The 22,691-nt window shown below is 52.9% G+C and overlaps 1 protein-coding gene across 2 annotated transcripts in view; it reads left to right on the forward strand.

The window, feature by feature from the left end:
- The window catches only part of NTN1 (netrin 1), a 205,247-nt gene that overhangs the window by 168,587 nt on the left and 13,969 nt on the right, over positions 1-22,691 (forward strand). For both annotated transcript variants that reach the window (XM_070774335.1, XM_019982320.2), the window contains exon 6: positions 18,357-18,431. In XM_070774335.1, the coding sequence (XP_070630436.1) occupies positions 18,357-18,431 (75 nt within the window). The remainder of the gene's footprint in view (positions 1-18,356; positions 18,432-22,691) is intronic.

Below are 22,691 nucleotides of genomic sequence, written 5' to 3' on the forward strand. Positions count from 1 at the left end.
TGGAAAGGCCTGGTGGTTATTCTCTGGGGCCTGTGCCCTCCCTCTTGGCCCCTGACCAGTCACTCAGTACAGACAGTCTTGCAATCTCCCTCAGATCTCTCCCCTCTGCCACACACACACTGCTGCTACCATCCTGATTCAGGATTCTGTTTACTTCCCACCAACGGTGTGTTGGTCAGAGTGGGCTCTGTGCTGTAACAAGTGTCCCCAACAGTCCATCACAGGTGTTCCTGGCTGGGCGGCTCCCTTCTAAGCAGTGAATCCGAGGTCCAGGCTCCTTCTGTCATGTGGCTCTGCCATCCCCTGAAGCCTCAGGGTCATTGATTTGGAAAAGAGAGTACTATGGGATCACTTTCCAGGCCAGGCCCGAAAACATCTGCATCACTTCCATCTGAGTCCCAGAGCTGGACTCAGTCACAGGACCACACCTAACTGCAAGGGATGCTGGGTAATGTAGTCTCTAAGCCCAGGAGGCAACTAAAAAGGTGTTTGGAAACTATATACAGTCTTCCCTGTAGACTTTTTTGTTCACTCTGCTGACTTTGGGGCGTCTGTGGCCACCTATCTTCAGGGTGCCACTGTTACTGGCATGAGAAAGCAATGGTGAGCTTTGAGGGCCTTTTCTCTGTGTAGGAAGCAGGTTAGCCCAGTCTGGGCCAAGGGGTGGACATCCAGCCTGCCCAGCTGCCCAGATTGGGGTGTAGCCCACCCAGGGAACTCAGCAGAGGTGTGACCGCATTGGCACTGGCCTAACTAGCTGGGCTCAACTGCCAGCCAGCCAACCAGTGCGGTGAATACTGCAGGGCCACCAGCTTTGCTCTCTTTCCTGACCTTCCCAGGGAGCCTGGCTTCGCCTCCCTCCCCTGTGCCACTGAATCGCCCTTTAGCGCCTATGGATGGCAGCTCCAGGCTGTGTCCATCGCTGGCTCTCACTGGAGAAGCGTGTCCACGGCCAACTGGATCCCCGTTGGGACAGCTTTGTTTCCCCGGCTGAACACAAAATCCCCTGTTCACTCACAGAGCCGACAAGGAGACCCCGTGGGGCTGGCCCTGTGGGAGCAGACAGCAGTGAATGCAGGGCCCCGATGGCTTCAGCTTGTTAAAGGCCAATACACAGGCTGGCCCTGCCCTCTGCGCGGCAGACAGAAAGGAGGGCGCGGAGCTGTTACAGGGGATTAGCGGCCGCAGACGGACGGAGGCAGGTGCAGCCTTTTCTGCAGTTCGGAAGGGTTTATGAAATACTGATCCCGCGCTCTATAAATCCTTCCCTTGGCCTCATCTGGGCAATAGCCTGAAAAATGGGGATTTCTTGTCCAGCCAGGCTTGGGAGTGGTTTTGAGTGTCCCACCGCCAACTCTCAGCACTCCTTGGGAATGCCAAGCCAAGGATTTGTGCACTTGTCTGTCGATTCATTTTCTTTTCATTCATTTATCAGAAGCACATTTATTGAGGGCCTGTATTAGGGGCTGGGGTTCCAGAGATGATGGAACATGGAGTCTCGAATTCAGGGGACTGTGGTTTATGTGAGAAAGATGCACAGATAGATGACTCTAAGTCAGAATGTTAGAGCAGAACCAAGGATTTACATGGCGGCAGATACCCCCATGGCTGTCTCTGGGCCTCCCAGTGTCAGGCTCTGTCGAGAGCCTGCTGGCTCTGTTCTGCACTCATTCAAAGACTCAAGTCCCAGGTGGCTCGTCAACCCTCGGTTGGGCTGCTGTTTCCCCATGGCACTGATGGCACATAAGGAGAACCCATGGCAGAGTGAGAAGTTTGGGGTCTTCAAGCAAAACTTTTGGAAAGTCTGTCTCATGTGGCAGAATTTGCATCTTGGAAAAAGACCAGGTTGTGGCTCTGATGTGGCTCTGATGTGGATTTGGCTTCCATGTCTTTCCCTCCTAGAGGTGGGGACCCTGCCGCCGTCTGCCGCAATCAGACTTCCCTCATCCAACAGGCAAGCGCATCGTCAAGCAAGTAGGAATCTCTTACCTGAGCTCTCTGCCGGGCTTCACAGTGCCCACCTCCTGCAGGTGTTGGATCTTTGACAAAAGATGTTGGAACCTGTTCTGCGGCTCAGGGCTTCAGTGCGAGTGTTGTAGTGGGGAGGGGAGGGAAGAGGGTGGTTGGGACCTCAGGGCTTTCGTGAAGCCTGACTTCAGAGGGTGGAGGCATATGAGGTCAGGAGGGTCTCAGTTAGCTTGTCCCAGGACCCAGATAGGTATTTCCTGGCTTGTAATGGGAGCTGGTGCTTGGGGGTGTAGGAACAGAACTAAGGGGTACCTCCGACACATGTGGCCTCACCTGTGGGTGAAAGCTGGTTAGTCTCTTGGCTACCAGAATCGCACTGGATGCTTCTCCCAGCGTGAACTTCCCAGCAGTGGGTCAGGACAGCTCTGGGGGGTCTGTGGGGTCCACAGCAATGCTTGGACCTCTGAGACACACCATCCTCTGGTTCCAGTACCCTCTGGTCTGTGGGTGGGAGTTGGGCAGCAGAGGCTCAGAAGGTGCCCTGGACAACAGGGACACAGATGTGGAGCTCTTGACTGGGAATTCCGTGTCTGGGGGACTCCTGGGGCAGAAGAGATGGGTAAGAAACAGAAGCCTACTATAGAAGATGACTTTAGCTGTCTTATTAAACCTGGATGTGTCCAGGTGGGGAGGGCAGGGCAGGGGTGAAGTCCACTGGCCTGTTGGTGACCATCACCCTCTAGGCTCTGCAGTGGCTCTTGTGGAGGACAGCCATGCCTCTGCCTGGAATGTGAAGATTCTAGCACCTTCCATGGGAGGCATGGGGTCTGTGCTGGTGACCCAAAGTATAACCAGAATCCTTTCCTTCCCCAAAGCAAATGTGGTCTCTTCATTTTCCACTTGAGAGGGTAGCAGAGTCTGGTCTTGACAAGGGAGGGTTTCAGTATCTGTCATGGTTCTTGCATTTTTGTGGAATGAGCGACCCCCATAAATACGGTTTTCAGATGCCATAATTCATTGAAATGCCATGTAACGTTTTTAAAAAACCATTTTGCATGGAAATCTTTCCCAAGTATATTGCCAGCTTTCCTGCCATATTCAGCAATGCACATTGAGCATGATTTAATGTCTCAGGATGATACAACCATTGCAAAAAAGGGATTATACTGTAAAGAAGCTTTTTCAGCCGTTGAGGAGTGTTGGCCTCTATTCAAAATGGCCCTTAGGTATTTTACATCTGCTATTCATAGTTTCACAGTTTTCTCTTTCTTGCTCTCTCCTAGCCAGTCCTTCCTCCTGCCAGTGGGTGAATCTTCAGAAAGTTCTCCCTACCCTTTAAATAGGTAGATCCCAGGGTCCTGTGTTCTGGGAATGGCGGTTGTTGTTCAGTCGCTCAGTTGCATCCAACTCTTTGCGACCCAACTGCATGGAGTGCAGCACACCAGGCTTCCCCGTCCTTCACCATCTCCGGGAGTTTGCTTAAACTCATGTCCATTGAATTGGTGATGCCATCCAACCATCTCGTCTGATAATGACATTTATTATCAGTGTTTGTGAATTAAGGATGGTTAAGCTCTAAATGAAGATCTAGAGGGATTTCCTTTGTGGTAGTAATTTCAGTTCAGTTGCTCAGTTGTGTCCGACTCTTTGTGACCCCGTGGACTGCAGCATGTCAGGCTTCTCTGTCCATCTCCAACTCCTGGAGCTTGCTCAAACTCATGTCCATCAAGTTGGTGATGCCATCGAACCGTCTCATCCTCTGTCATCCCCTAGTAATTTGTAATTTGGCTGTAATTTGTAATTTGGCTGCTTCCAAACTCTTCCTTCTGTGTTCTCACCTGTATCCCAAGGAACTGAGAGAAACGGACAGGTGGCCTCCAGGCAGGTAGGGTTTCACAGTCTGGAAGCGTTTCCACACCCAATGTAGATAGAGACAGGATTAGCCTCTTCGGTTCTCACATCAGACAGCTGAGGGACAGAGAGGTTAAGAAAGACCAGCATGATGAGGGTCCAGGAAGTCATGTTCTTGGAGTTTGAAGAAACCGAGAAGCTTGGGAGGGCAGGGTGCTTTCCCCAAAGTCTTGAGGGCTGAACTGTTGGTTAAACAGGTGATGGGTAGGCTTGTGCCGGGCTGTTCCAGCAGGTGGAACGAAGGATGTGGGGCGGGGTAGGGGGGCAGTTACAGAATAGGTGAGGCTCAGGTGATGAACATCCTGCACAACCCTAGGGTCAGAAGTGGGGCCAATGGTGCAAGGGTGAACTGCCTTTTAAGATCCCACTTTCAGCTCCCGTAAGGTGGATTCCGTGGCCTGTCTCCAGTCTATCAGTTGGTGACAAGTGGCAGAATAAACCAGGAATGGCAGGAGTGCTCAGTTGCTCAGTCGTGTCTGACTCTTTGCTACCCCCTGGACTCTAGCCCACCAGGCTTCTCTATCCATGAGGTTCTCCAGGCCAGAATACTGGAGAGGGTTGCCATTTCCTTCTCTAAGGGATCTTCCCAACTCAGGGGTCAAACCTGCGTCTCTTGAATTGGCAGGCAGGTTCTTTACCACTAACGCCACCTGGTAGGAGTGTGACAGCTTTCTCACTGAGCAGCAAGAGCACCTGATTGAGTTCTGGGCCTCTGGGTTCTGAGGTTGATTAGTAATGTCTGCCATGAGCTTGGACATGGAAATTAAGCATGCATGCTGTCTGATTGCTTTTTTTGCTTTCACGCTTGCTCCCAATCACTGTCTTCTTGGGCAGCCGTTGTGTTTATTCTAGAGATAAGTTGCTCCTCATCAAGCCTTTTCAAACTAGGACTCCAGAGTGTCCTGCCTGCTTTCTCTGCCAAGGCTTTCATTCGCTTCTAAGGGCCAGAAGCTCATCTCCTATTTTGATGGGGAACTACATCAGAAGCAGTTGCAGGAAAAGCAATCTACTCTCTGGGTGCAGCAGCTTCTTGACTTGGTCTGCCTGCTCCTGCCTTCCTCTGGCAACCTGTGATCACAGCCCCAGGTTGTGTTTCCTAAGGGCATGGCTGGTGGGAGGAAGGACTGGGCATGGTGATGGATGCTGGCTCTATGGGAAGGGCTGTGATGGGATGTCTGAGGGTGGGGGGTCTGGGCAGAGGGATTCTGCCTGAGGACAGGAAGCCGAGAGTGTGGTCCCTTGAGGAGGGGCGGCCCCTGCATCAGAGGTAGGGGAGGTTAAGGGTCAGTGCTCAGTCATCAGGTTGCCCAAGGCTTTGTGGACAAAGACCCCTCTGGGTGGCCCTAACCTGGAGTGAGGGGCAGTTGGTGACAGGGAAAGTGTCCCCAGTGGACGTGACCTGGGATGCAGAACACTGTGGGCCTGTGTTCTCCTGTGTAGTGGAAATGGTGGTCCTAATACCACCTGCCTGGCTTCTTACTGGTCATTGTACAGCTCAAATGGGGTCATGGGTGGAAAGTGCTCTGGCGGGTACTGTCCAGGTATAGCACCCACTCAGCTGTTCAGCTGAGCTCCCGTGGGGCTTGAGTATCGGACACAGCCGCCCTCTGAGGCTGAGGTGGGGTCTGCAGGCAGGAGAGAGGGGACCCCAGGCCTGCGGGGCTGGTGGCAGCACAGGACTGGGGACCACCTCTGGGATAGGACGAAGCCCCTCGGTGTACTTCGCCCCAGCTGGGAAGGACTGGGGATGGGCAGCTGAGGGCTGAGAGAAAATTCTCGATGTCCAGGCACTGGTTGAGCTTGCCGAGGTCTCCCGCCTCCAGTCGGGAGGGCTTTTGCAGTCCCCCAGGCTCTGGGCAAGAGGCTTTAATCTAATTACATGCTTTATTTGAGCCAATTTGTTTTCCAATCCATCTTGTTCAGCAAGAAGAAAGAGCGTGCTGGGGACTCCTGGCACCCTCTTGTTCCAAGTGGGGAAGAGGGGCTGCTCCCCGCCTCATGAGGCTGATGCAGCCCCCTGACCTCGTCCAGCCTGGTCACCCCACCCCCAAACCAGACTGCAGGCCACCCTGCCCGGCAGGGATGGGACTGGGGTAGGTTGACCCTTTTCACAGGCTGGGCTGCAGAAGGGGAAAAACCTGGCGTGCTGGTCTCCCCTCCTGAAGGCCCAGCCCAGCCTGTCTGTTCCATCAGCGCTTCCTGCCTGTGCCTTTGGGGGTCCCAGTGCTCCAGGCAAGACAGGCTTCCAAGGCAGCGGCCTGGTAGGGGGCTGCACCTTCCCACAAGGAAAGCCCCACCCAGCTCTGACCCTCCCTGGCCCCTCCTACCAGGGTTGCCCTCCTAATTCCAGGCCTGGGATGTTCAATCTGCAAATATATTTTCGTCATAAGGCAGCAGGTTTTGAATCTCTGTTATTAAAGTCCAAACAAAACACTGAAGCCCTTCCAAAGTCCCTGGAGAGGGAAGGCTTGCCGTCTCCCGCTGTCCTGCCCAGGAGAGGAGCTGCTCTCGCCAAGCTGCGGCTTTTTGTGTTTCACAGCATTTTCCAGAATTGTCTTTTTCCACCCTTCAGAATCCTGCTTCAGGATTTGCTCTCCTGCTGTTTACACAGACTCTGTCCTGGGGCGGCTTCTTCCCCGGCAGGCCTGGGGTCTTCACCCTTGGACTGCGGCCGTGTGGGGATTGCTGGGGCCAAGGGTCACTTTGCCACATGGTGGGGGCGGCTGAGTCCCCCGCTTATTCAACAAATATTTATTGAGAGCTTGTACGTATCCCAGGCCCTGGGGAGAGCAGTGGAAGGGGCAGTGGCCCCTGCCTTCAGGGAGGGAGGCAGACAAAAAGCAAACCATGTTGAAAAAGTGTGAGACCGCACTGTGACACGTCCTGGGGGTGGGAGACCAGACTGTCTCAAGATGGGTTTGTTTTTGGGGGCAGCCAAACATCAGTCAGTAAATGTGATACATAGAGTGAGAAATTAAAAAAAAATTTTTTTTTAATAGGGTATGCCAAGAATACAAGATTGGTTTTCTTGTCATGGCTCCTGAATTATAGCAAAAATAATAACAGGTAACATTTTTAAGAGTTTGTTAGGCTTCATCTTGTTAGCACCTCAAAGGATTACATGCTCTTACCCTATTTAATAAATAAGGTATATGGGGAAAGAGTCCAAAAAAGAGTGGTATATGTATAGCTGATTCACTTTGCTATATGCCTGAAACTAACACAACATTGTAAATCAACTATACTCTAACAACAACAACAACAATAAGTCTGGATAATAAAAAATAAAATAAATGAGGACTCTGAGGTTCAGAGATGTGCAGTCACAAGCCCAAGGACACACAGCTTAAGAGTCAAGAAGCCAGTGTTTGGAGTTCCTCCATAGCCTACCTGCTGACTGCTGCTCCATCCCATGGCCTTGATCCCCATCTGTTTTCCCATCTGTATTTTGAGATAGGGCTTCCCAGGTGGTTCAGTGGTAAAGAACCTGCCTACCAGTGCAGGAGTCTCTGGACCTGTGGGTTCAGTCCCTGGGTTGGGAAGATCCCCTGGAGGAGGAAACGGCAACCCACTCCAGTACACACACACCCACACCCACACCCACACCCACACCCACACACACCCCCACCCCTATCGGTCGGTGCACCAGGTTGTATCCTGGGGTCCCAGGCAGAGGCATCCTGTCCTACGGACACTCTACCTCCCAAGGAGAATGGGCAAAGCCCTCATATCCAGAGCTCAGGGTGTTGCTTCCGGTATCAGCTGCGCCTCCTGGCAGAGGCATCAGGACCTACCCCCCCGATTTCTGGAGTCACTCAAGCCCTCGCCAGCCCAAATCATGCCCTCTTTGTTGTCGAAGAGCTTAGCAGATTTAAAAGATGCCTGAATGCCCAGGCTTTCTCATGGGTGTCCCCAGAATAATCGAGAAGGATGCTTGTCTTTTGTTTGGGGAGCCTGATTTGGAAGTTTGTCTGAGCAGTCTTGGTATCTCACAGGGACAACTGCATTCAGCTTTTAAAAAAATTTTTTTTAATTGAAGGAAAGTTGCTTTACAGTGCGTTCACCTTGTTTTGCACTGTTTGTGGACACGGGCTTAGCGGGTACCCAGAATTTACATTCCAGTGAGTTCCACGGGAGTTCAGTGGTGACCTCCCCGCACCAGGTGCTGGGAAACAAGGTTCCAGTTCCCTGCTGGGTGGGGAGGCAGACAGATAATTCTAGACCATGTCCTGAGTGCTGAGAGCATAGAGGGCGGCCTGCTGTGCTTGAGGGCCCAAGAGGAAGGCTGGAACCCTCTGGTGGCTTTGCATTATATTTACGCAGAATCCAAACCTTATCCAGCCCTGCCCTGACCGTCCAGCTGGTGTGACTTTTCTTCTCTGCTCCTCCCCTCGCTCACTCTCTGTGAAACTTCCTGGCTTTCATTCGGACCTGGACTCTGCCAGGGTCGATCCTACCTCAGGGTCTTTGCACAAACTGTCCTTCCTGCTGGAAACCGTCTTCCCCAGGCCTTGTTGTCCTGGCCTCCCTCTCACTGTCTGGGTCTCAGTGCCGTGTTACCTTCTCAGAGAGGTTTCCCTGACTCTCTGTCCCAGCCACCACTCACTTCTTGTGAGGGAAAGAGAGGACAGACACACAGCCTCACCCACCCCACCCCCACCCAGCAGTAGAAGCCCTTTAGCACTTCAAGTGCAGAGGGCAAGGATTCAGTCCCTGGTCAGAGAGCTAAGATCCCATATGCCAAGTGGTGTGGCCAAAAATATGTTTTTTAATTTAAAAAGTTAAGGACTTCCCTGGTGTTCCATTGGGTAAGGGTCCACTTGCCAATGCCAGGGAACACAGGTATGATCCCTGATCTGGGAAGATTACACATGCTGGGGGGTAACTAAGCCCATGTACCACAACTCCTGAAGTCTGCACACCCCAGAGCCCACGCTCTGAAACAACAGAAGTTACTGCAATGAGAAGCCTGAATGCCGTGACTAGAGAGTGGCCCCTGCTCGCTGCAACTAGAGGAATTCTGCGTCCAGCAGCGAAGACCCAGCACAGCCAAAAATAAATAAAAAGCATTTTAAAAAAGGAATAGAAATATCACCTCGCTGAATAGGAATGTAATGTCATTATGGGATTCCTCCCATTCAGTCCCCATCCTCACTGAAGAAGAGACTCACCTCAGAATGTTGTTTAGTGTTTTTCTTCTAATACCAAAATGGTATATTCGTTATCGTAAAGTTAAACATACAGATAAGACGAAGCAGGAGTATACAGAAACCAGCCACAGTCCCTCCTCCCTGCATTTTGGTGCACAGTGTATTCTTCTAGAATTCAAACCCCTTCCATGGTTGACAAGGGACGCCCATGAACCATGCAGTCTCATCTCAGGCTGCCCACCCCCCACCCCCAGCTCCAGGCCTGTCTTCTGTTGGTTCTTCAGTCCTGCGCTGCCCTTTCCTGGCCTGGCTGCTTCACAGAGCTCCTCCCTCGTCCTCCTAGATGTAACTTCTCCTCACAGTGGCTTCACATCCAACGTGGTCTCCACCTGGACCCCTAACTCCATCCTCTGCTAAGGCACGCATGCTGGGTATTGTCCTCATTTTGTGAGTGTGGCTACACTCACGTCACTGACATGTTCTCCCGCTATAAGGCCACCCTGACCATTCCATGAGCCACGCCTAGCGCCTCCCAGAGCCGGCCATGTGGAAGTCTCTTAGCCAAACTTTGAAGTGTATGAAGCAATGATACATTCTTAGAAATGGGGCTGCTGCAATCAAGGGTGTATGCTCTCCAGGATTTTGACTTTCTATGGCAGCTACACTCAGGGAAGTTGGTACTGATTTGCACCGCAGCCACATTATCTCAGACTGTGTGTTTGCTTTGACACCTCCCTAGGCAAAGGCCTTACATTTCTGTTGATTAAAGATGTGTTTCTTTGATTATTTGAGGATGAGCATTATTAACATCTCCTTGTCTACTTTCTCCCCTCTTTTGTGAATTGCCTGTTTCTCTCCTTGGAGTGTGAGGGTGCTTATCTTTTCTTATTGATTCAGAAGAGTTCTTTATATATTAAAGACACCCACGCTTTGCTCTCTATGTTGCAGATACTTTTGGTTTTCTCCCCAAAGCTTTACAAGGCACCTCATGCCAGTCCATTACTTGGGACTGCCTCATTTGGGATGATGACCTTGGCCTTTCTGCCCCAGAGTTCAATGGATGTCATGCTGTGGAGACAGGCAGGGCTGGGAGGTGATAGAGGGGGCATACGAGACCAATATAGGCCAGGAGAGACCTGTGGGTGCTTGGGAGCTCCCTGTGGACTCCAGCTGTCTGCCGATCAAAGTGCTTGTGGTGGGGGTGCTCAGAAGGTGGTCTCCCCAGGGGGAGTGAGTCAGCCATCTGCAGCCTAGGACCCAGAGGGTGAAGGCTGGCTTGGAGGGGAGTGCTTCCTCCAGCCTTGACACAGTCATTATGAAACCTACAGATACTCTCTGCGTGTGAAAATGACACACACAGACAGCCGGTCTCTCTGGCCTGCAGAGTTCCAAGTGGCTTTGTGGATCCAGGTCAGGCAGCCAAAACTCTGGGCAGATTGGCCTCACCTGTCTTCTGTCACCTGTTGGTGGGCAGAGTGGCCCCGCCCCCTTGAGCTCTATCCCCAGCAGGGTCAGGGGTGGAGGTGGGGTGGGGGGTTCCAGGAGCCCCTCCCCTGCACCCAGCCAGCAGAATTTAAAACTGCCCTAGCCTCCAGGCCTCTGTCTGGGATAGACCCCAGTGGCTGGATGTCTCTCGCTCTGCTCCCACCACCCAGCTTTCCGAGCCGACAGCCCAGAAGCAGAGGAACCAGGGTGCTGCCAGGAGTGAGAACCTGGCCAGCTCCCCGCCCTGCTCCAGGGGCGGTACCAGCTGCAGCGCCCCTGGCTCCAACAGGGGGACGCCGGGCGCCGCCTGCCATATGCTCAGAGTTGAGCCTCGATCCGGCGAGCAGCTCTGCCCAGCGGGACTTTTGGCACCTGGGGCACAGGAGGCAGGGCTGAGGGTGAGCTACCCAAGGTGGAGGAAGAGGAGGGAGGGGCCCAGCCACTGGGATGGGGCCTGCGTGGGGCGGCAGGGGCTCCCTGCTCCGTTCTTGGCTGCTGGTCGGTCAGGGGAGCAGGTGGGGGGAATAAAGGGAGGGTTGGCTGCTCTCAGGAGGAGCCAGGATGCCAGCCAGCCAGGATGGGCCTGCTGCGAGCCACAGATGGCGGCCCTGGGTCTCTGCACTCTCCCTGGGACAGAGCACGTCCGGGTGAGGAGATGAGCGGTGCCAGCTCTCCTCCCTGGCAGCTCCCCTCTCCTTGGGGAGGAGGGTGGGGTGAAGGGTGACCCTGGTGCAGGGGCCCCCGCAGATCTTCCAGTATTCCCTGCACACCCTTAATTCTAGCCCCGCAGGATCCCCCGGGGGGTGGGGGTGGGGCTTCTTGCTCACCTCATCCTCCTGTGTAGAGCAGGGGGCGGGGCCCTGGGCCCAGAGAGAATGGGGGCCTTCAGGGCATAAAATATCAGACCTGATTAATCAGTGAGGCCGACCAATAGTCTGCAGGTTCTGTGTGTCTAAGCTCACGGCAGTGCTTATTTAAGATCAAACCATACGAAACTGCTTTTTTCTTGTAAAGTTGAGGAGTGATCGATTTTTAGGCACTTTTATGTGGTTCATCTTATTAGCGTTCCTTCTTTTTCTGTTTTCTAACCAAAGAGCGTGAAACATCCTTTAAATGTTTGCTTGGAGTCAGCCTCTGAAACCATCTGGATCCAGAGATTTCTTAAGATTCTTTATCTATTCAGATTGGGTATCGCTTCTTTAGTTCACTTTGGTCCCTTATGTTTCCCTAACAAGGAATGCGTTTCATTCAGATGGCCAAGATTTCAGCCCAAAGCTGTATACGATAGCCTTGTAATTTATAAAATCTTCTTTAGGTTGTGGTTATACCCCTTTCTCATTACTTCCTAATGAGTCTATTTTCTCTTTTATTCATTATTAGACATAACAGTGTTTTATCTGTGTGTGTGTGTGTGTGTATTTGTTGGTTTGGGGGCTTTACTAAGATTCAATTCTTGGGTATATTTATAACTTTGAAGCTTTTTCAGCATCCTACTGTATTAATTTCTACTCCTGTTACTAATTATTTCCTCATGCCCTCTTTGGGTTTTATTTTCCTTATTTTCTAACTTCTAGAATGGAAAGCACTTCATTTATTTTCGTTCTTTTTTGTTTAATATATTTATTACATTGTGGTCAGGAAATGTGGCCTATGCAGTTTCAGCTCCTTGGAATTAATTTAGCATTCTTTTACTAGTTATGTATTTCTGTCTGTTCTTTTTTTGTATTTCTCAAGTTTTTGCATATTTCAATAAGACGTAATAAAAACCAAAATCTTTCTATTACGTTTGAACTTCTTTGTCACCTAGTGACAAACTTTTACAACTTCTTTAAAAGTTGTAAGCTTTTAAAGAATTGCTTTAGTTTTGTTCAAGTCTCTCGTCAACAATCATTTAATGTTTCAAAATTAGCTTTTCAGTAGAGGTGTTGCGTTTAAACACCTGTAAATCTGTAACTCTGTTGACAGTCATTGTTTCGCTTTCGCATAGTGGCTCTTCTGTGATCTGAATTTACCACAGTTGCCTTTTATATTTTCCGGTTTGCGTGTTCTCCTGTCTTACTACTTATACCCATTTCTTCTCTTCTCTCGTGTTTTGTGGTTATTTGGGGGTTTTCAAAAGCACTGCTTGATCGAATAGCTCTTATTTATCAGGGTCAAGCATGCAATAACATCTTTGGTGTTCTACTTACCGCAGACAAAGAGTTGTATTACCCACCTCATTCTTAGTTTTTGTTAATATGATCTAAAGTGCAGACTAGATTTTATAGTTATTTATACATACCTATTCATTGTCTGATGCTCCCTTTCAAACATTTTAAAATTATTCTCAACTTTGCCTTCACTTTTAGAACCGTATTAGAACCCTCTCTATTTGCTGGTTTCTGTGCATATCACCAGTGTGTTTATTCTGTGACTTTCCCCCTCTTAAATTCTTATTTTTGATCCATTTCATAGTTGGTTGAAAAACACTACCAGATATTCCTCTCAGAAAGGATACATGGTTGGAATATTGCATACTAGAGAATGTCTTTGGTTTATTATGGCCTGCACACATAGAGGACAGTATAGCTAGGTATAAAAGTCTTGGGACTCAAAGTTTTCCCTCCTCTCAACCTATAGACTTTGTTCCATGGTCATCTGGAGCTTCTTCTTGATGTTAAATCTGTATATATACTTTTTTCTTTATCCGGTATTTCGTATGTTTTGCAAAGATGTATGTGGATGTGTTTGTCTCTTTTTTCCCGGAAATTAAGTTTAAGGCAATGGCAACACACTCCAGTACTCTTGCCTGGAAAGTCCCATGGACGGAGGAGCCTGGTGGGCTGCAGTCCATGGGGTCGCAAAGAGTCGGACAGGACTGAGCGACTTCCCTTCCCTTTCCCTTTCCTTCATATGTAGGTTGGCCTTCAACCTCAGGAGTTCTCATCTTGGTTCACTCTCTTTGGTTCTCATTTCTGTTCTATTTGGTTTCTGCTGCAGTTTTCTCCCAGGCATCTGCCATCTGTCCACTTTCCCTCTTCTGTCCCTATTATTTTCTCTTTCGCAGTTTCCATGTCTTTATTCTGTGTATGAGAATCTCCACAATTCACTCTATGTTTCTGAATCCATCTCCTACAGTGTTATTTTTCTTGATTGCTTCCAGAGTCAATTCTCATTGTGCTGCTGGGCTTTTGGGTTTGGGTTTTTCTAGCTCTTCTTTCTCTCATGTGTTACCCTTTTTGCATCATCATGTGGCCTTTTCAGCTTGACCTCCCTTCCCTTGTATCTTTTTTTCTTCCTACTTCATAGAGGCTGTCTTTTTAGAATATCTTAAGTCTGACACACCCATTCAATTACATGTCGCCTATGGCTGTTTTTGAGCTATGGCGACAGTTCGCATAGTTGTGACAGAGACCGTATGGCCCACAAAGCCAAAAATATTTACTGTTTGGCACTTTGCAAAAAAATTTTGCAGATCCCTGGCCTGGCGTGACAGCTGGATTCCCATTCCAGCCCCAAGCTGGATGGCAGGGGAATACCTCCAGCTCCTTCTTCATTTCCTAGTCCCTACCGGCCTTTTCTCTCAGTTTGCTTCTGCTCTGTGGAGGTGGTGATCTTCTGTCTCCACTGCCAGACTTTCTCATTCCCTGCATCAGTGATTTAGATAAAAACACGAGTTCACGTCCCCGCTGCAAACACTGTCCTTCCTGTCTGTCCCTCCTCTTCCTTAAGCTCTCTCTCGACAGGGCACCTCCATGTCCCACCACCCACTTCCTGCCATTTGTTTTCTGGTTGGTGTCTCCTTGTCATCTTTCCTATTTTCCAGGACTTTTCTGTTCATCAGACAAAGAGCTGTGTCTTGAGGTAAAACCTGGACAGGTTTTCCTTGTTCTACCACCATCTGTCTTTAATTAATAGAGATTGCTCCCAGATTCCAGTGTTGGGTCATCTGTCAGTTTAGTTCTTGGCATTAGTGTGAATTTTCATTTTTTTCATTGTCTTTATAGCTATTTTGGAACAAAACAAGGAGAGGAAACGTGGGTAACTGCCAAGTAGATGCCATTTTGAAGGAGTCAAAGATGCATTTCAAAGCTTCGTCTGGTCCATCTCGAGGCAGTCTCTGTAGCTTTGTGTGTATTTGATAAAAGAAGAAAATGCAGGAACACTTCCCTTATCTGAGGACCTCTTGTCGAGTGACCTCAGTTCTCTGGCACACACCCAGAGAGTCTGCACGCAGCCAGAGAGCTGCTACGATGTCAGTGCTCTGAAGGTTATTCACCATACCCAGAGGACAGCAGTTCCTTCTCTCATTCCAGGCCTATTGACCCATGCTTTGCATACAGTTCTAACAAGCCTAGTCTTTCTGTTTTCCTAGCTCACAACCAAATCAGAATCAGCAAATCGGTAGGGAGTAGGGGACATGTGGGGGGCTTCCCTGGTGACTCAGTGGCAAAGAACTCACCTGCCAGTGCAGGAGACGTGGGTTCGATCCCTAGGTTGGAAAGATCCCATGGAGAAGGAGATGTCAACCCACGCCAGTATTCTTGCCTGGAAAATCCCATGGACAGAGGAGCCTGGCAGGCTGCAGTCCATGGGGTCACAAAAGGATGAGACACGACTTAGCAACTAAACAACAGTAACAAGGGCACATTTGACAACGACAAGCACACTGACCTGATGAGAATTTCTGGCTGACAGAAAGGAAAGACATAAGACCCACAAAAAGTAAACAACAACAAACCAGATACAGCTATAAATCTGCACATGTTGAGGCTGGCACCATTTCCTATAAGGGCAAAGCTGTTTGATGTCCTCTGACTCTAGTTTGAGTCAACAGCCACTCCTCTGAGCTTTTCCTCTGCCAACCTGGGTCCTCCTTACAAATCTTGGGTGCAGAGACCCTGGCCCACCTCCCACAGCTGCAGACAGTTCAGACTGTGGTTCTAACCCTGGCTGCCCATTGGTCTTACCTGGGAAACTTTAAAAATCTGGACACACAGGCTATCCTTTAAGCCAGTGAAATCAGAATGTCCTGGGGGGAACCCAAGCACCAGTGTTTTCCTAAAGCTTCTGGGCTATTCCACTGTGTATCCAGGTAGGGAACCAGGCCGTTAGAAGCACAGGCAGGGCTGAGAGCAGTGCCTCATGCCTGGTTAGTGCCCTGTGGGTGGCTGTGGTTATTGGGGGACAGACTTTTAATGTTCATGAGGGTGGCTGTGATTGGTCTCACGGGGCCCAGAGCTGGATCTAATCAGGCAGTGATGGATGCCACGCACTTCGAGGACAATCTCTGGCCCAGGTGGATACTTGGCTTTGAAGAGAAGAGCTGTAGATGCTGCCAGGAGGGAGGGAAGGGAGGAGGGGAAGCCGGAGGTGCAGGGCCAGGTCGTCCCAGGGGCCACCTGCCCTCCTGCCTGCAGTGCAGGGCGCACTTGGAATCAGTACTGTGGCGCCTTGCTGAACTCAACTGTCCTGTGTGTAGATTGAGAGTCGTGGTCCCTCTCTTGAGGGACTGCCCAGAGGCTCAGGGGAGCTGGTGTGCTGTCAGGGGCTGCCTCCAGGGCCATGATGGGAGGTGGCGGTCGAGGGGGTGCTGAGATTCCCCCCTATAGAGGAGGCATGGCAGGTGATTGACCAGCATGCAGGTACTGATGACACGGGCCAAAAAAATAATAATAATGAAAAAGCGATGAGTGGGTTCAAGGCCATCCATGCAGTGACATCATCAGCACTGCTGGCAGTTCAGTTCTTTCCCGAGTGGAGCAAGCAGGCGGGGATTCCAGCCAGCTTGCTAGAAACGCAAGCTACTCGTGCATGGCCGGGGTTTAGCCCCAGCAGTGGCTTTGCCGTGAGCGTCACCTGCCCGAGTTGGCAGAGTCATGGCGGAGAGTGGCTCTTTCCAGCGGTGAGGTGGTGTCACGGCGTGGGGGAGGGAGTGCCAGTGGCACTGACTGTGGGTTTGGGTCACTGTCACCCTGTGTCTCAACATCCCCGGTGGGCTCCCGGCCTCTCTCTCAGGATGCTCCACACCCCACCTTCTGAGAGGTCCTGACTCCAGTAGCCATCCAGGTGGCAGGAGGAGCTGGCACTGTGGACTCTGGTGCCCCTGGGCAGGGCATGCTGATGGACAGGGGGTGGTCCAAGGACTCGCACCCTAGGGAGCAGGAAGAGGGGCTGTTTTTCTCATTTCCTGAGACTGGTTCCTAATAGGGTGCCCTAACGGCAGCAGGGAGCTGCCAGGCCCATGGCTCCCAGGGCAACAGGATAGAGCTCTTTCAACTTTAATTAGGACCCTGAAGGAGGCAGTCATCTCCCATGGGACCAAAGGCTGACTCTGGGGTGCTCTCTGAATATTCCTACAGATCTAAGTGATGGTTTGGGGGGCAGGGGGCCCAGGAGGCCTGGCCTTGTTGTCCTGTGCTCCCTCACAAATCGCTCCTCACTCCACCCTGGCCTGGGTTTTCCCCTTTAGAGTATGAGGGGCTGGCACCCGCTTCTAGAGCAGCCATGTGTGTTTCCCCTTCACCTTTTGAGTCCCCTCGCCAGGACACACACCCAGCCCAATTCCAGTGGGTACAGTGACCTTCCACCTCAGACCCAAGTTCAAGGCCCAGCCTTGACTTGCTAGCTGTCTGGGATGCACTGGCAGGTGGTTTTCGATACCTAATCTGTAGAATGGGAATAACCCCCACAGCTCAAAGAAGGGTTGTGAGAATCTAGTGAGAGCCGGCATGTTGAGTGGTTGTACAGGGGGTGCTGGAGTGATGTAGTGAGACTCCATGGTGGGCTGGCCATCATGCCAACAGCTGATTTGTGAACACAGATCAGGCAAGGAACTGTATCACCTTATCTGGTAAAGAATTTGCCTGCAGTGCAGGAGACCCCAGTTCGATTCCTGGGTCGGGAAAATCCCCTAGAGAAGGGATCGGCTACCCACTCCAGTATTTTTGATCTTCCCTGGTGGCTCAGCTGGTGAAGAATTCGCCTGCAACGCAAGAGACCTGGGTTCGATCCCTGGGTTGGGAAGATCCCCTGGAGAAGGGAACGGCTACCCACTCCAGTATTCTGGCCTGGAGAACTCCATGGAGTATACAGTCCATGGAGTCGCAGAGTTGGACACAACTGAGTGACTTTCACTTTCAACTGAAGAGCTGGCGGGGAGAGGGCCTGGTGGGGCCGGTGTTGGAGGTCTGCCTCTGCTGGGCCGACACAGGCCACCCCCAGGGGAAGCAGGCCCCTGGGCGCCCCCCCAACATCCTGCCCAGCTGACGCTGGGACGCCCCTGAAGTGATACCCTGCAGACGCAGGCCCAGCAGCCCTGGCTCTCAGCAGTGGTGGGGCTCATTAGAACTGAACTCTTCTTCGTGGGGCATTTTATTTGCACACTCCAGTAGCGTGGACACCAAAGGGGTTTTCTCCTGCTTCATGGGCTGCTAATTTTCTCCGTGACCTCTATTGTTGGGGCCTGACCCCAGCCAGAGGCTGCTCGCCATGGAAGCTAGCGCCTGACACAGACCCAGGGCGTGGGGCGACAATGAGGCCTCTATTGGCTTTAATCAGGCTCCGGGTGCATCTTAAGAACGGGGGAATTTGTGTGGTGCTCCGAAGCCCTGGGTGGCACAATGCAGGAGCCCGCAGAGTCCCTGTGTGGAGGCCAGGAGGGCCAGTGGGGGTGGGTCAGGCGGGGACCTCTTTGTCCCAGCACTACTCGAGAGGGCCAGACCTGCCCTGAATGGCCCCCCGGGCTGCCCGGCCTGTGGGTATCACCAGCCTCTGGGTGTTTAGGGAGGTGGCCGCCCACCCCGCCCGCCAGCCTATTCTTCGCCTAATTAAGTTTTGTCTGTGCTCTCCCGTCCCCTGCAGACTGTGATTCCTACTGCAAGGCCTCCAAAGGGAAGCTGAAGATTAACATGAAAAAATACTGCAAGAAGGACTATGGTGAGTGAGAGCCCCCTTGTTAGGGGAGGGGGAGGGCACCATGTGACCAGTGGGGTGCAGGGGGCCCTGTGTGGGTGTTAGTCCCAGAGTCCCTGTGACTGGCCAGGAGCTGAGGGGGATGGATCTTGTGCCTGGGAATTTCCCAGCTCTTCCTCCTTGGGGTGGGGGAGCGGTAGCCACAGGTATGGGGACTGCGTTCTCCCCCGGCCCTGCATCCTGGCCACTGGGGGGTCCTGGGCTTCACTCTGCCTCTGAGGAGCTGTGTGGCTGCAAATCAGTTGCTTTACCTCTCTGGTCTTCTGTGCCCTCATCCGTACTCATGGGCATTCAGCCTGAGGCTCTGTAGCTCAAAGAGAAGTCTTTCAGGTATTGGAGAAAGGAAGAGAGCTCTGTGGTGTATTTAAAATGCCGATTTGAGGGTTGACTCCACAAAACAGACCTCCAGGGATGGGTGGAGAATCTGCATTTTAAACTGCTTGCTGGTAATTCTGATGCACCAGAAGTTTGACCAGAGCCTCAGGGATCACTGAGGGCCTTTTCCGTTGGGAGCTGGGGCCTGCACAGACTCTCTGCACTGCAGGCCTCAGGCTCCCTTCCGGGGAAGAGTATCCCACCTGCCAGTCTCTCGTGCAGCATCTACCCCAGCGCCCTGGAGGCGGGGGCCTTGCACCTCTCCTTTGTCAGGCTCTCCTCTGCCGCCTTCCATCAGCTCTGCCCCGTGGGAGCGGGGCACCGGCTCTGTGGTTTCTGGTCCCTGAGCTGGCTGGCGGCCTGGGCTGGCCAGACCTCACGGGACTCAGGGTCAAGGCTGACTTCAGGGTGGGTGGGGGCCTGCGGGAGAAGAGGAGCCCCTCACAGCCCCTGGGCAGGTGTCTGCAGATAGCTCAGAGGCAAACAGAAATCCCAAGCAGATGGTCCAGCTGTCTGCTGGCGGAGCTGGGGAGGCCCAGGGTATGGAGGTCAAGGTGTTCGACACTCAGGCAGGAGGTAGCTGCAGCCTGGGCACCCATCCAGTGGGCCTGGTCTTTCCACTCTGGGGCTCTCCTCCTGACCCGGTGGGCCTGGCTATTTCGGGCTGAGGCTGGGCCCCCTCTTCCTGGACCCGAAAGTCGACTCTGCCCATCTCCCCACGTACCTCCCCGCTCCAGCTGGGTGTTCCTGGTCTTGCTGCTCTGTTCCTCAGCAGTCCTGCCCCTTTTAGCATCACCCGGCCGCCTCCAGGGAAAGGCCAGTGACCTGTGTTTTCTGCCCATCTTTCCTAGTCTGCCCTGATCGGGTGCCTCCTGAGGGACCTGGGGCAAGTCCGGTTGCATGTCTGAGTTGCGGTTTCCTTGTCTGGCATGTGGGGGTGATGCCCGACTGTGTCACATGGAAGCACTCAGCATGGGGCCAGGTGCCTGGTGGGCTCCTGGTAAAGATGGCTGGTCCCCTGGCAGCTGGGTGACAGGGCAGGAAGAAGTGGGCTGGGGAGGGAACAGTGACCCGGTGCTGAGGCCTCATTGTCCACAACCTGCATGGTGTCCCTCCCAGACCCCGGGGGTTCTGGCAACCTGGCCTGGACGCCAGGCCTTTGGGGTCTCATTGGGGCAGCTGTTTGAACCAAATGCAAGGTGTCCTTCTTTAATAAGGACAATGGTCAGGACCTTTTAGCAAAGGGAAGAGAAAGGCCCAAAGGAACCCAAAGGAATGTTGAGAACTTCTAAAACTTCCTCATTTTATTGTGCACGCACATGTGTCTGTGTGTGCATATACAGGCATACGTGTACACACAGGTACGTGCGCACACACCCCACACGGAAGCCCAGTACACGATCGTACTGGAGCAGCTGGTAGGTTTTGTGCATCTGTTCTGAAGCAGCCAGGCCCTGGGTCCATAGCGAATTCCTGAAAAGAAGCCCCTTTAAAGTGCTTGTATCCCAAGGCAACTTTCACAGGAAAAACCAACCGTGATTTTGGTAACAAACTTTGGGGTGATTTAAGGATAAAGGAAGTGCTGTCTCTGACCAAGGGTGACAGTAGCCAAAGAGGCCCCGGTGGTTTGGGGTGAGGCTTGGGTGACCCTGTGCTCCCAACCCCGAGCTATCAGAGTCTGCTGGGGATGGCAAGGTGGGATGTGGGCAAGAAGGCCCAAGGTCCTGTGGTGTCCCAGGCTTAGGGCTGGGGGCCAAGTGGGGATGCCCAGGGTCAGAGAGCCAGGGTCACAGAGGAGACCCCCGGCCTGTCACTCTGCCACCCCTTATCTCCCTCCCCCACAGAGAACAGGAGGAAGGAGCAGCTTGGCCACCTGGGGGAAGGGTGGGTTTAATTTCAGTGTGGAGCATCCTCTGAGCAGACAGACGCTGGGGAGACTTTCTGTGAAGGGTTAACCACCACCCCCATTCTGTTCCTCCAATGAGAAAAGGGAAAATTGGACTTTTTAAAAAAATTACCCAATGGATCCGTTTTCCACCTGGTTCTCTAGGACTTGTTTTGTTCTCTTCTGACTTCTTTTCCTCCATTGAATTCTGCCTTCCCCACCCCTGATACTTCCGGGGGCACTTTGGCTCCCTCTGACTCTCCTGCCCACTCCTCAGCAGCAGGCAGGCCCCTATCTCTGCAGAAGGGGGCCTGGCTCCCTCTTGTTATAGACCCAGGGGGGTCTGCCCTGAGCCCTGCCTTGGCTTTGCGCCACCCCACCCCGCCAATCCTGGGCAACAGGGCTGTGCGTGGGGAGTGGGGACTCAGTCTCTGAGCTCTTCTTGCCTTTTGCTCCCTGACTTGGTCCTCCCTTCCTCGCTGTTGACTTCCTCCTGGATTGTCCAAGGAAAGCTGGTGTGCTAGGTGGGGTCCTGGTCCGGCTGGCTGACTGGCCCAGCAGAGCCCCAGCCTCCCTCCTGCCCCCTCATCACGTTGATCTCCTGGACCCCATCCGTCCCAAAACCAAGAAAGTGAAAGTTGCTCAGTCGTGTCCAGCTCTTTGCAACCCCACGGACTATACAGTCCATGGAATTCTCCAGGCCAGAGTACTGAAGTGGGTAGCCATTCCCTTCTCTAGGGGATCTTCCCAACCCAAGGATCGAACCCAGGTCTTCCTAGACTTCACCTCAGCCACCCCAGCTCCTGGCCCCACACTACTGCCAGCCCACTGCCCAGGTGTCCACATTTCTGCTGCCGGGCAAGATTTGAGGAACCGCAGAGTCAGGAGAGAAGCGGGGTGCCCCCTTAGGGTGCTGACGAGGTCTGGAGCATGGCACCCTCAGCTTTAAGGTCCTCATCCCCATACCCTGGCCTGGAGGCCTGGACTGGCACTGCTCCTCCCATCCCCCAAAGGGTCCCCCGCACTGTCCATAACACTCTTGGGGTTACCTGAGAGTTGGGGAGCAGCCCGCCCGGCTGGACACCCAGGCCTGTGTGTTTAGGCAGGAGGCAGGACAAGGAAGTGTCAAAAGTGGGGGTTGGAGGGGCTTCTGGGGAGGGAGACCCCAGGAGAGGCTTGTGGAGGGCGGAGTTAGTGGCACCCCGGGTGGCTGGGCGGGGGCAGCCGGGCCTTGCTCTGAGGCAGGCCAGGTCTCCCTCTGGGCTCTGCATGCCTGGCCCCTGGCCGGGCCCCTGGAGGAGGGGTCCCTTCCACACCCGCAGACCTGGGTCAGGTGAGCAGGAGGAGGGGGCGAGGGGAGTTGGCTGGCCTGGGGTGGGGCGGGGGTGCAGGTGGGCCCAGGAGGGTGGGGAGGGGGCTGCATAATCCCCACCCCGTCTCTGACTGACACCCCTGCAGGGAGCCAATTAGGAAACGCATTTCCTCTACTTTCCAGCTTTCCAGCTAGGGCACTTGGATGTTCCAGAAGCTGCTAATTAGAACCTCAGCAGGGTGCGTGGGGTGGAAGTCAGTGAAGGGCAGGCCCCAGGCCCCCTTCCTCCTCTGAGGCCAGCTCAGGAGATTCTTGACATTGTGCAGCCTGAACACCCGGATCTGGGTCTCCACCAACCCACCTGGATCTGGGTCTCTGCTGACCTGGGCGGTGGCCAGTGGGCAGGAGGCCGTGGGGAAGGGGGCTGGAGCAGTGGCTTGGGCTGGTTGGGGTCTGCTGGTCCTGCCCGTGTTCCTGGTGAGAGAGGACCCAGCAGGTGAGGGTGGGTGTCACACGAAGCAGGTAGGAATTGGGGTTGGGGAGGCGTGAGGGCCAAGCCCCATGCCTTTCTGGTCTGGAGAGACCCCAGGACCAGAAGGATGGCAGTTCCATTCCCATCTGTAGGTAGGGAAGGGCCACTGCCACAGAACCT

Source organism: Bos indicus, chromosome 19, assembly GCF_029378745.1.
Source record: "Bos indicus isolate NIAB-ARS_2022 breed Sahiwal x Tharparkar chromosome 19, NIAB-ARS_B.indTharparkar_mat_pri_1.0, whole genome shotgun sequence".
In the NCBI taxonomy this organism is placed as follows: domain Eukaryota; kingdom Metazoa; phylum Chordata; class Mammalia; order Artiodactyla; family Bovidae; genus Bos; species Bos indicus.